General features: G+C 40.1%; 1 protein-coding gene across 5 annotated transcripts in view; it reads left to right on the forward strand.

The window, feature by feature from the left end:
- Window positions 1-13,115, forward strand: part of RNF214 (ring finger protein 214) — a 48,981-nt gene that overhangs the window by 27,637 nt on the left and 8,229 nt on the right. For 2 of the 5 annotated variants that reach the window (XM_035009016.1, XM_035009019.1), the window contains exons 6-13: window positions 9,586-9,682; window positions 9,898-9,986; window positions 10,555-10,645; window positions 10,847-10,945; window positions 11,188-11,564; window positions 11,704-11,836; window positions 12,033-12,137; window positions 12,422-12,517. In XM_035009016.1, the coding sequence (XP_034864907.1) occupies window positions 9,586-9,682; window positions 9,898-9,986; window positions 10,555-10,645; window positions 10,847-10,945; window positions 11,188-11,564; window positions 11,704-11,836; window positions 12,033-12,137; window positions 12,422-12,517 (1,087 nt within the window). Of the gene's footprint in view, window positions 1-9,585; window positions 9,683-9,897; window positions 9,987-10,554; window positions 10,646-10,846; window positions 10,946-11,187; window positions 11,565-11,703; window positions 11,837-12,032; window positions 12,138-12,421; window positions 12,931-13,115 lie in introns of those variants that run through there. The other 3 variants (XM_035009014.1, XM_035009018.1, XM_035009015.1) reach the window with 2 other exon arrangements.

Genomic DNA, 13,115 nt, shown 5'->3' on the forward strand with positions numbered 1-13,115 from the left:
GTTGTTGTAACAATGAAAGCAGCCATGAACAATATGTAAATAAAATGAGCATGACTGTGTTCCCTAGAAAATGTTACTTATAAAAATAGGTGGCAGCCTAAATTTGACTCACAGGCCATAGTTTGCCACCCCCTGCTCTTGACTGTGGATCATGTTTCCTGTTTCTTTGTATATGGGTAATTTATGCTTGAATCCTGACTATTATGAATATCGTAGAGACTCTGGATTTTGTTCTATTTCTCCAAAAGTCTTGGTTTTTTTAAAAAAAAAAATTGTCATATTGGGCTTAAACATCATACCCTTATTTGATGGTCAGCAGCTGTGGTCTCTGTTAAGTTTGTTTAGCTATAACTGGATTCCTTAGAATCTCTTCTGTGCATGTGTGGTTCAGGGATCATCCAGATATTTGGGCAGGTTTGTATTCAGAATGGGGGGCTCCTCATCTGTAACTGTTTTCTTTTTAGGGTTTCCTACTCATTTTCCAGTTGTTATGGTAGTTTGCAGTTTTGTCCTTTAGTTTTCAAGCATGTAAGCCTGCAAGGTTTCTATCTGTTTTAGCCATCAGCACAGTTGGCTAGGGTTTGCCCTTAGGCAAATAACTGTAAAAAAGAGGAAACGACAGTGATACCCACTTCTTCCAGTTGTCAGATTGCCTCCAGTTTATGCCTGGTTCTTGTTTGCTGTTTAATGCCTTCAGATAGGTGCTCTTTTACATTTTGTTTAGAATTTATAGTTTTTGACCTGCAAGATGTTGGTCTGTTAGGAGCAACTCTGTCCTTACTAGAAGTGGAACCTCTGCAGATTTAATTTGTAGGATAATTCTGCCCACATTAGGTTAGATAGGCTAAAGTATAGATCAGCTGGTGTCAGGAAGACAGTTTCAGCCAGACAAAATGAAGGCCTGATTTAATTGGCAAAGGAATGGAAAGGGGGGGTATTCTGAGGTAGGATTGATAAGATTTGTTGACTCTTACAGAGAGAGGAGGTGTAATGACAACGAGATGTCTGAGATACAGAAATGGTGACTATAGGAAGGGGAACGGGGCAGTGGCTTGGGGGTGGGGGTTGCAGATTCTTTTCTTTTTAACTGCAATTTATGGAGGTTATATGATAAAACTCATGGAGGTTATATGATTAAATGCACCCATTTTATTTATTTGTTTGTTTGTTTATTTTAAATTCACTCATTTTAATTGATGTATACAGTCATGGAATCCCCACCAGAATCATGATATACAATATTTCCACTACCCCAAAAAGTTCCTTCATGATTCTTTGGAGTCCATTGCCTCCCCTCCCCTGAGCCACTGGCAACCACTGATCTACTTTCTCTCACTATAGTTTTGCCTTTTCTAGGACTTCATGTAAATAGAATCATACAATATATATAGCCTTTTGGTCTGTTTCTTATTTAGGATAAAGCTTTTGTGATTCATCCATGTTGTTGCATGTATCAATAGTTTATTCCTTTTTATTGCTGAGTAGTATTCCATTATAAAATTATACCAAATTTGTTTATGTATTAACTAGTTGATGGACAATTGGGTTGTTTCCTTTTTTTTCAATTTTTAAACTATGATAAATAAAGCTGCTCAGGTGTTTCTGTGGACATGTTTTCTTTTCTCTTGGGTAAATGCTTAGGAGTGGAATTGCTGGGCCATATATTTGCTTAACTTTATATGGAACTGCCAAACCATTTTCCAAGGTTGCTTTACTATTTTGCATTCCCACCAGCAAGTGTATAAGCATTCCAGTTACTACATATCGTCACCAATACTTGGCATTACAAGTCTTTTTAGTTTTAGGCATTTAAAGAAGTGTTTAATAATATCTCATTGTGGTTTTAGTTTGCATTTCCCTCATGACTATTGATGTTGCACATCTTTTCATGTCCTTATCTGTCATTTTTCGTTTTTTTTGGTTAAGTATTCATTCAAGTATTTACCCATTTACAAAAAGCATGTCGTTTTCTTATTGAGTGTTCTTGATACAAGTTCTTTGATCAGATTTGCATTTTGCTGATGTTTTCTCCCTGTCTGTGACTTGCCTTTGCGTTTTGTAACGGTGCCTTAAGTTTGGTGAAGTCCAGCTTTCCTATTTACTAGTTTTTTCTTTTGTGGCTCATGGATTTTGTGTCCCAAGAACTCTTTGCCCAACCCAGACAAAAATCAATTTAATTAGAAGAATGACATTGTTTACCTTTTTGTAAGTCTCTTTTTAGTGGAAGAAGCTTAATTCTCTTATCTACTTCTACATGTAATCCATTGCGGTATGTGGTTTGATTTAAGTATGTGACGAAAATCTGGTCATAACACAGATTAGGTAGTTGAAAAAGTGAGGAGTTTTTAAAAAAGATTTAAAAAAATTTCTTGGAAGTTTTTATTTATTTGAGAGCAAGAGAGAGATTGCACTCAAGCCGGGGGATGGGGGGAGGGCTGAGAGAGAGGGAGAAGCAGACTCTTCGCTGAGCATGGAGCCCGATGCGGGGCTTGAACCCAGGACCCCAGAATCATGACCTGAACCCGAAGTCAGACGCTTAACTGACTGAGCCACCCAGGTACCCCTAATAGCCTTTTTAAAATAATTGTGGATATTCTTTTTTTATAGTACCCCAAAATTGGACTGGTTATAATTTCTTAAAGGTTAGTTGAGTCAATTGGCTTAAGTTACACTTTAAGTGGATCTTTTAATTGTGTTCTATCAGGGAAGACAAACTTTTCCTTCTGCCCTACTGGGTTTAATGTCTGAGGCCTGCAATTAAACTGACAAAAGGGAGATTAACAGGAAAGCAGTTTCTCTCTGCACCTTGTATGCATGTGGGAGAGTTCAGTGATGAGTAACTCAGAAGGGTGGTTGGAATTTGGGGCTTACCTGCCATGTTAATAGGTGGAAGGAGCAAGGAGAAAAGCACTTAAGGGAAAGCAAATGACTTCTTAGGAGGGTGGGGAGAAAGGGCACTTTACGGGGCTTTTTGGAAAGATAAATGGCTTTTCAGGAGAACAAACAGATTAAAAAGTTTGTGATAATATTTGTCTATACAGGTATGAGTGGTTTTTCTCTCTCTTTCAGAACCATAAAACTCCCCTGGAGAAGGGATTTAGGGTAGTTGTTATTCACATTCTCTCTCCTGGGAGTAGATCTGCTCTGAAGAGGAATTTATGACATCCTTATTTCCCAGAAGTTGCTGCTTTTTAGGCAGATAAGGGAAGCTCCCAGAAGGCTTTTTTCTGCATCTGTTGAACCTCAGATGTCTTCAGCTTAAAAATCATCTTTATGCCAACTCTGCGGTTCCAAATGGGTTTCACAGTGGATTTGGTAACAAACACAGTGCATTGATAATTTGGAAAATACTGGTTTAGAGTTACTCAGACCTAAGTGTTGACAGGTTTTATTATATAGCATTTAAGGGATCTCGTTTGTTTATGTCACTGTTGACCTCATCAGAAGAGTCTTTAAGTAGTGGGGATCCTTCAAGCTCTCGGTGGCTTGTATAGATTTTCCAAAATTCTAATTTTTGCTTGAAAGCTCAAAATTGGTTTTGGGTGATAAATACTGTCAGTTGTTTTCTTTGCAATAGCAAGAGTACTTCATTCATTTTCAAGAACCTAACTGCCAAATACTCAAGTTCAAATTACCGTAGTTTGTCTCTCAATTGTTCTTTTAACTAAAAATGGTGTTTCATGAAAAAAAGAGGCTAGTTCAACTCACAACTCAAATGGTCTCACAAGTGCTTTTCCATGAGACAACCGTATACTTGGGCATGTAGCATTTTATCAAACAGAATATTTTGAAAATGTGTAGTTAGAGGTCGGGATTTAATAAAATTATTACTTTTGTGGCTTCTTCATAACATCCTTAACTAAAGCTTAAACCATGACAATAAAAGGTCATTCAGCTTAGATTATGGGAGCATCACTTGTGTTTGTTGCCAGGAATTCACAGACAGTATTATCTCTGATGCTTAGTTGGTGCTAGTACTAGATGAATAAAACCAAAATAGCCAGTCTAATTGCAGTTGTAGATTTGTCTGTTTGTGAAGTGAAATTACAGTTCTGCAGATGAGATCTTAACTCTCACTTCAAGTTCCTAGCAAAATCTTTAATTTGATGAGTTACTGTGTCGTTAAAAAGTGACATTGCTGTGATTTATTTTACTGACTTTTCGTCCAGCAGGCATGTAGCAATGTCAGCTGGACAAGTTTGTGCTTCTCCGGTTAATGCAGTACAGTAATTTCCCCGGGTAAGATGCTTCAGTGGCTTCTTCATTTCTGGTTTGAAAGGCTTTAACGATTTTTATGAATTTTAAAGACTTCATCACATCTGCATTTAAAATAGTTCTTTTTTCTTTAAATTCTGAATGATTGATCTCAAAATGTCACTATAACTTAACTGGCACAATATAATTAGAAAATGTTCTGTGGCTTAAGATACAGTAAAGTAAATTATGAACATCTATAAAGTCAAGGGAAAGCTGGCTTTTGTCATACTTTGGTTTCTTATTTATAATTTTGCCCAGTTTCTTTGGAGTAGATTCTTTCTTTCCATGAGTCACAAAACTGTAGGCCCCTGCATCTTTTTTAGGATCTTTTAGATGTATACATTGCAGCTATGGGTTGAGAAAGTGAGTCTTCTACTCTCCCTTTTTTGAGCCAATGATTCATTTTTCAATGTAAGAGGAAAATACAAATAAGTTTTCTTGTATTTTAGAAAAAAAATGTTAAATTCTAAAGTAATACGTTTTATTTTTTTAAAGATTTTATTTATTTATTTATTTATTTATTTAAGAGAGACAGAGTGAGCATGAGTGGGGGGAGCAGCAGAGGGAGAGGGAGAAGCAGACTCCCTGCTCAGCAGGGAGCCTGACATGGGGCTCGATCCCAGGACGCTGAGATCATGACCGAAGGCAGATGCTTAACTGACTGAGCCACCTAGGCACCCTTAAAGTAATACATTTTAGATTTAACTTAAAAACAGAGAAAATTTTCAAAAATTAAAAAGAAATATTACAAAAACAAATTAACAGAAAGTACTTGTTTCTGCCCAGATGCCTGGAGAACTTAAAAATTACGGTGATTATTTATTAGACAATGATGAGATTATAGAGATTATAGCAAGTATAACTGAAGATAGCTAGTAAAAGCACAACAGAGGTTCTGAGAAGGAAAAAAAATTGAGAGCTTAAATTATGCCCTAAACCTACTACTTTAGAACGTGCTAGAAAACATGAGAATACAGAAGCATATATTCCATTAGCCATCAGTGACAATACCATCATGTGTCATGGTAGCCTCAGGAAAATCCATTGTAAATTTGCAAGAGGATGGGAGTGACAGAGGCAAGTAACTTTAGTGTCATTATGAAATTAGTTTTTGCTTCATAGACCAGGGCCTCTAAGGGTTTTGGGGACTGTGGACTGTGTTTTGCAAACTGCTGTTCTAGGTGACTTCTTCCATACTTAGGGCTCCACTGCTGTCTTTATGGTTGTGACACTCGTCTGTATCCCCAGCCCAGACTATATCCCTGAGCCTTAGACTCGTGTGTCCACTGCCTGCAACTTTCTGGACCTCCCTCACCTGAGTGCTCTCTTACTCTTTGGCCTTTGCCCATGCTGTCTATTCTGCCCAGAGTTTCCTTGTTCCCGTCATTTACCTGGCAAACTATTAGACTGTGAGTTTCTTGGGGCAGGACCTGGGCATCTTTATATCCCTAGGTTTTAGCACAGTGCCTAGCACACTATGCTGCTCAGTAGATGTTGTTGAATTAAATTGAATCAAGGAAGAATTCCAGCCTCATAAACAATAAATTTGCAAATCCACCCTGGGGTAAAGTTTTCTGCTTATGTCTGATGTCATGCATTCTATATTGGTTTGTATCAGTGTTAGTTTTGGAGTAAAGGATTTTATAACCTCTACTCCTATATATTAACTTACTCAACAGTTTCTGTTTTGTTTCCTTTTGCCTTGCCTAGAGTATAATATATTCTGAAAGGAGGGTATTTGGGCTGAGGACACAAACATTTTAATTTTTAGCTTTGTCTCTGACCGTGGAGAGTGTTTCACCAGAAACTTACCAGCTTCTGTCCATTAAAATCATCTGAATTCCACCACGCCTTGTGGAAAATTCATATACATAAATTTAGTTTCTCTGAAGGAAGATGTTCTACTGTCCAAATGAGAGAACTAACATTTACTAAGTTCTTCCTATATGCCAGAGACTATTCTGTGTGTTTTACATACATTAACTCATTTAATATGCATAACAGCTCTTTGGAAGGTAGACTCTTTTGTTATCCCCATTTTATATTAGGAAAATGAGGCACAGAAAGGTTAAGTAACTTGCCAGAGGTCATGTAGATAGTAATGGGGTCTAGATTTGAACTCAGAGCTTAGTTTGGCTCCAGAGGCCATGCTCTTAACTACTGTGAGTAGCTTCCTCTTAAATCTAGATACATTACTTTTATTGTTAATCTGTGTTAGTACACATGCACAGATGCTTATTATTAGTTACATTTGTCAATTAGTTGTATTAGTTATAATTGTCAAATTGAAAATAACCTAATAGCCAAATAGATACTAGTGTATGTGTACAATGGATGGTTATTTAAAAATCAAATTTTTGAAGAATACTTACTGCTATGGAAAAATACAATTGAAAAAGTAAGAGAAAGATCAGTTTCTATTTGAAGGCACACATAATGGATTTATATGTGCTATATACATTCATCAGTATGCAAATATTTATTTTAAAAGACTGGAGGGGCGCCTGGGTGGCTCAGTTGGTTGAGCGACTGCCTTCGGCTCGGGTCATGATCCTGGAGTCCCGGGATCGAGTCCCGCATTGGCTCCCTGCTCGGCAGGGAGCCTGCTTCTCCCTCTGACCCTCCCCCCTCTCATGTGCTCTCTCTCTCTCATTCTCTCTCTCTCAAATAAATAAATAAAATCTTAAAAAAAAAAAAAACTGGAAAAAAAGTATAATAGTGATTCTTTGTATTACAATTGTGAGAAGTTAAATTAAAAAAAAAAACTTTAAAAATAACATTTGTTGGACAGTTCCCCTAAATTTAAAAAATACTTTAAAAATAATATTTGTTGAATACTTCCTACATTAATAGGTCCCATATTAAATTCTTCATGGGTGTTTTCTCAGTAAATTCTTCCATCAGTCCCATGATGTAGGTAGTACTCATTTTTCAGATGAAGAATCCTAGAACAATTAAGTAACTTGTCTAGGGTCATACAGCTAATAAGTTGGAACCTCTATATGAGACTCTTTCTGTTTTGTATTTTCTAAACTTTTTATAATTTATATTATTTACATGATCCAAAACAAAATTAAATTTTAAAAAGTATGCAAAAATTGGGAACTACAAGTCAGACTTACACAGTCTGCTAGGATTTACTTATTTGAACCATTGATTCCCTAAACTAGCTATGCAAAATAACAGAAGTCTGGGACTTGGAAGAAATTAGACCGGGCATTTAAAAAGTTTAAATAGACTCACTGGTTTCTCTTCTATCAAGAATTTTTTTTGACCATCTACCATGGGGAGCTGATTATTTTTCTAGCGTGGGTTGCAGGTCTGATGCATATGTTATAGGCTAGTTAACATATGGTAAAGCTGAGCATTTTTTATTGTTTAAGAATTCTTTATTTTTGTTGTGCTTCCTAGTAGTTCCTTTTGTGTTGTTGGATCCCAGGGTGGATGTGGCCAGTGCCCAAAGGAGAAGATTAATGTGTGTGAATATGTGGAATGACCCCATGGACATGGTAGAAGGATTTTTTTTATAGAAATATATATCTATAGTTGACAAATGTATTTAATGAAAGTTAGAGATACTCAGTGACCATCTATAATCTTCAAGAATAACATCAATCACAGAAGGCAACTGTCATGTTTTTCTACAATTATCCCATTGTTGAGGAGTGACTAGTAAGCTAAATGGATCACTGATTGACCCCACAGCATATTTCACATGTTCTGATGGTAAGAGAATTCTGACTTCTCATGTGGTTTTTAACTTGAGGAATATGTGTCATAGCAGGAAAACACAGTTACCTATAAACCTTTGTCTAAAGAATTATTAGAGAATTCTTTTTTTAAAATTATTATGTTAATCACCATACATTACATCGTTAGTTTTTGAGGTAGTGTTCCATGATTCATTGTTTGCGTATAACACCCAGTGCTCCATGCAGAACGTGCCCTCTTTAATACCCATCACTCTTTTGACAGGAGGTTAGTTTGGGAGGGACAACACATAGCGGTTAAGAAAGAAAATGCCCACCTGATCATTTCTATTATATGAATAAACCTTGTCAGTAGAAGGGCAGACTCATGGTAATGAATCAGTGAATGAATGTGTGTGTGTTACTTTATCTATGAAAGAGGGAGCAGGGATACGTGAGTGCCTCAAACACAGACTTAAGTGGATCGCTCCCTTTCATCTATGTAAGGCTACCACTGGAAAACAGAAGAGGACTGAAGTTGTTTATTTTACTGAAGAAAAGTGGGAACCATTTTTCTTAAGATACAACTCTTCCCAACCTTTTCTTCTTCTTTTCGACTTCTTAAAATTCAGTGAAAACATTTCAACATTTTCATATTCTTTCCACTGATCTGGGTGATCCTTTGCTTTCCAGCCATAAAACTTGACTGCAATCCAGTGCCATGTAACGAGCTCCTCTTGCTGGCTCTGTTCTTTAGTCCTGAGTAGGGTGTTTGACTGTCCCACATTCTGCAAGACCCCTGGGAACAGACACACCAGGCGGTTGGTCACCCTGACCCTGACTGTGTATGTTACATTGTAAGGATGGGGCGGGGAGGGTGGCGTGAGAAGGGAGGATGCTGATGGAAAGGTGAATTCCTGAGGTGTGAAGAGAACAGTTTTTTCTTCAGAAGAATGTTTACTATGGCTAAGAAAACATGAAAATCAGTAAGCCAGTGTCTGTGTGCTGAGGAATGAATCAGGGCTTACTGCATTAGACCTGAGTATTAAATGGATCTCTGTGTTTGGTCCTGCATTCTTCATACCTATACTAAAGGACAAATGGGGATATAAGAGGAATACCATAATGATTCTGAGCCTTCCCTAAACATAGAACAGTCTGCTGTCAGTGGGTTTTGGTCCTAAGTACACTCTTTCCTGCTCTGGGAAACCTTATCTTAGCAAATGGAGAAGTGAACATTTTTACCTTTTTTCTTTTTAAGATTTATTTGAGAGAGCGAGTGAGCGAGCACAAGCAGGGAGAGCTGCAGAGGGAGAGGGAGAAACAGACTCCCTGCTGAGCAGGGAGCTTGACCAAGTGGGGCTCAATCCTGGGACCCCAGGACCATGACCTGAGCCAAAGGCAGACCCTCAACCAACTGAGCCATCCAGGCACCCCATATTTTTACTTTCAAATATAAGGCCTTTTTGCAGTTACAGACTACTTTAAACATTCTTCGTCTAGATCTATATTAATACTTAGAGTAAAACTTCCTGTAACATATCTGCTAGATCAATTTCAGGTTTTACTTTTGCCTTGATGTCCCTTAGTGATCTTGTCTTTGTCCCCTTACTCTTGTTCTTGGTTTCTGACCTTACAGAGAAGTGTGGGAAATGGAACTGGATAGACTCAAGAATCAGGATGGTGAAATAAATCGGAACATTATGGAAGAGACAGAACGGGCCTGGAAGGCAGAGGTGAGAAGAGCTCTGTGTGGAAAGCCTTGATTTGGGGCTTCCAGATAGTATAACACTCTTTGGGTATAGTGTTATACCACTAAGCCATACAAGTATTGTACTTTATAGCCACTAAGCATTTGTTTTAACTAGCTGGGGGAAGCTTCATGTATGTAAAATTAATAAAGTGTGTGTGTGTGTGTGTGTGTGTGTGTGTGTGTGTGTGGTTTCCTTAGATCTTATCACTAGAGAGTCGGAAAGAGTTGCTGGTATTGAAACTAGAAGAAGCAGAAAAAGAGGCAGAACTGCACCTTACTTACCTCAAGTAAGTACCCTCCCATCCTAGAGTTTTAATGGTCCTGCAGTTTTGTGTTTTCTTGGTGATTTTTTTGGTTTGGTTTCGTTAGTTTTTTGAAACCCGAGGCCCACTAGTCTGGCACTTACTCTGTCTTCTCAGGAATTTCAGGGCCACCTCTGTCTGCACAGTAGCCATTGTTCAGTCATTTCTCTTCCCATATTTTATAGTTTTGTATTTTTTATTGTATTGGTTCCAACTGGATAAACAATATCTCTTATGGTGTCAAAGCATAACAAATATCTTTGGAGATTTGTTTCTCATAGAGTCATTTCTCCTCTTTCTGCCGTGGAATCTGGAGGACCCCTGTGACATTTCCAGGCGGACAAAAGCCCTCTTTCTGTGGTTGCTCCTCTTTCTCTAATAATTGGTTTAAAAGATGCCAGAGTGAGAGTGAAGCACACAGACCCCGGCCTCCTCCTATACCTGGTCTGACCTTTTCTCACCAGGACCGCTGACCAGCCACTGTCCTGCTATCTCAGAGAGTCAGGAGCTGGCCTTGCTCTAATTCTCTGAATTCCTGTTGATTTCTTGAAAGGTCAACCCCCCCAACACTAGAGACAGTTCGTTCCAAACAGGAGTGGGAAACAAGGCTGAATGGAGTTCGGATGATGAAAAAGAATGTTCGGGTAAGTGTTGTACTGTGTGATCTTTGAGTCAGGGTTCAGGCTGTGCTTAAACCTGTGGTGACCAGAGGGACCTTGTACATCGTCACTGAGGGGCTGCTCCACCCCTGCCTTTGCTCTCCTGATACTGGAAGGTGCTCTCTTTCTCAAGAGGCTTACTCAGCTCAGCAGAGAGGATGATCTGCTCCTTTCTCTCTTTTCTAGGACCAGTTTAACAGTCATATCCAGTTGGTGAGGAACGGAGCCAAGCTGAGCAGCCTTCCTCAAATCCCTACTCCTACTTTGCCTCCACCCCCATCAGAGGTGAGAGGGATGGAGTGGGGGAGTCTCCCTTTCTGTGCTGGTGGCACGGCCAGAGTCTTCTGCTTGCTCCTTTTATGAAAAGATTGGTTTTACTCCTGGTATTATTTATTATAACATTATTATTGGCCATTATTATTGTTGATCTTATTTGGCATAAGAATTGCTCACTGATTTCCGCTCCAGATTCGTAAACTTTCATTTTCTTCCTTTCTCTCTTGTCCTCCACCTCTCTCGCTCTACAGACAGACTTCATGCTTCAGGTGTTTCAGCCAAATCCCTCTCTGCCTCCTCGGATGCCCTTCTCCATTGGGCAGGTCACAGTGCCCATGGTTATGCCCAGCGCAGATCCCCGCTCCTTGTCTTTCCCAATCCTAAACCCTGCCCTTTCCCAGCCCAGCCAGCCTTCCCCGCCCCTTCCTGGCTCCCATGGGAGAAACAGCCCTGGCTTGGGTTCCCTCGTTGGCCCCCACGGTCCACACATGCCCCCTGCTGCCTCCATCCCGCCTCCCCCAGGCTTGGGCGGTGTTAAGGCTTCTGCTGAAACTCCCCGGCCCCAACCAGTAGACAAACTGGAGAAGATCCTGGAGAAGCTACTGACTCGCTTCCCACAATGCAATAAGTAAGTATCTTTCAGGACTAATTTAAAAGCAAAAAAAACGTGTCGGAGAAATATCTGTGGGTCAAAATAGGGGAAGTTTCCTGGAGATCTCTCACAAGGACGGCATAGAATCTCTCTCCCTCAACATGTGGCTGCTTAGGGCCCAGATGACCAACATTCTTCAGCAAATCAAGACCGCACGGACCACCATGGCAGGCCTGACCATGGAGGAACTGATGCAGTTGGTAGCGGCCCGCCTGGCCGAACACGAGCGGGTGGCAGCCAGTACCCAGGTGAGAGCTCAGACCTGCTCAGCTGTTGGGGAAGAGGCAGGTTTCAGAGGCACTGGGGGCGGCCCATAGCACTGCAGCCAGAGGTCTCTAGCCTGCTTTCTTCCTTTGCTGCACTGGGAAAGAAATGATTTATTTTTGTTATCTGCTCTGTCGCTCAGACTTTCTCTCCTTACTCTGACATTGTTTCTGCCCACAGCCCCTCGGTCGGATCCGGGCCTTGTTCCCTGCTCCGCTGACCCAAATCAGTACCCCAATGTTCTTGCCTTCTGCCCAAGTTTCGTATCCTGGAAGGTCTTCACATGTAAGGCTCTTTTTCTTTGAAAACTGGGTTGTGGAGAAGCTGGGGGGTGAGGAGGGAACAGGTTTACAGATGCAGTGCCGGAAGAAAAACTACCCTCTCGTCAGCTGGGTTGTTCGCAGCCCCAGCTGAGAAAATGCAGGTACTTCTGGCAAGAATCTGTATTTGAACTTTCTTTTGGTGTAAAACCTTTTGCGACATGGAAATAGGAGATGGCATCATGGGCACAAGAGGCGAGGAGACCCAGAGGTTCCTTACTCTTTGGCCATCCCTCCTCTGTCCTGCAGGCTCCAGCCACCTGTAAGCTGTGTCTAATGTGCCAGAAGCTTGTCCAGCCCAGTGAGCTGCATCCAATGGCGTGCACCCATGTGCTACACAAGGAGGTGGGTGCTACGGACCTTCTTCTTTCCACTCTGTTTTCGGAATTTTTCTGGAACGTGTTGCTGTGTATCAACTCATCATTAATATCTCAACGTGAGGTTTTCAGTAAGTTGTGGCTTAAACAATCAGCAGATTTCAGAATGCTGGCAGCTAGGATCTCCTAGCTTCCTTTTACCCCGTTCTCTTTAGGGGACTGGATCAGCAGTACATCCTGGAGCACTGATAGGTCACTTTCTTGGAACACTGACAATAAGACATACATATCTAACCATTGTTTCGAATATAGCATTGTCAGGAGACTTTGCTTAGACAAGAAGAACGGAATAGGGAACATGAAGATGAGATTAGTAAATCCATTAACAGAATAGCTTGGAGGTCTGCCTGTAAAGGATTATCTTCACAAACTGACAGGTTATTCCTATCTTGGATTATGTTACCAGACAGAGTTAAGTCTTTCAGCAGCAGGGATGATTCCTTCTTTGCTATTTTGTTTTGTTCATTTTCATTTTTCAAAAGGTAGAAACTGGATTTACATCTAAGTTCTTAGGAAAAATCCTGAATAAGATTTGAGGGTGGTGGGTATTTGGAGTTGGGAGTGCA

Source organism: Mirounga leonina, unplaced genomic scaffold (genome assembly GCF_011800145.1).
Source record: "Mirounga leonina isolate KUSES-001 unplaced genomic scaffold, KU_Mleo_1.0 Mir_153, whole genome shotgun sequence".
NCBI lineage: Eukaryota > Metazoa > Chordata > Mammalia > Carnivora > Phocidae > Mirounga > Mirounga leonina.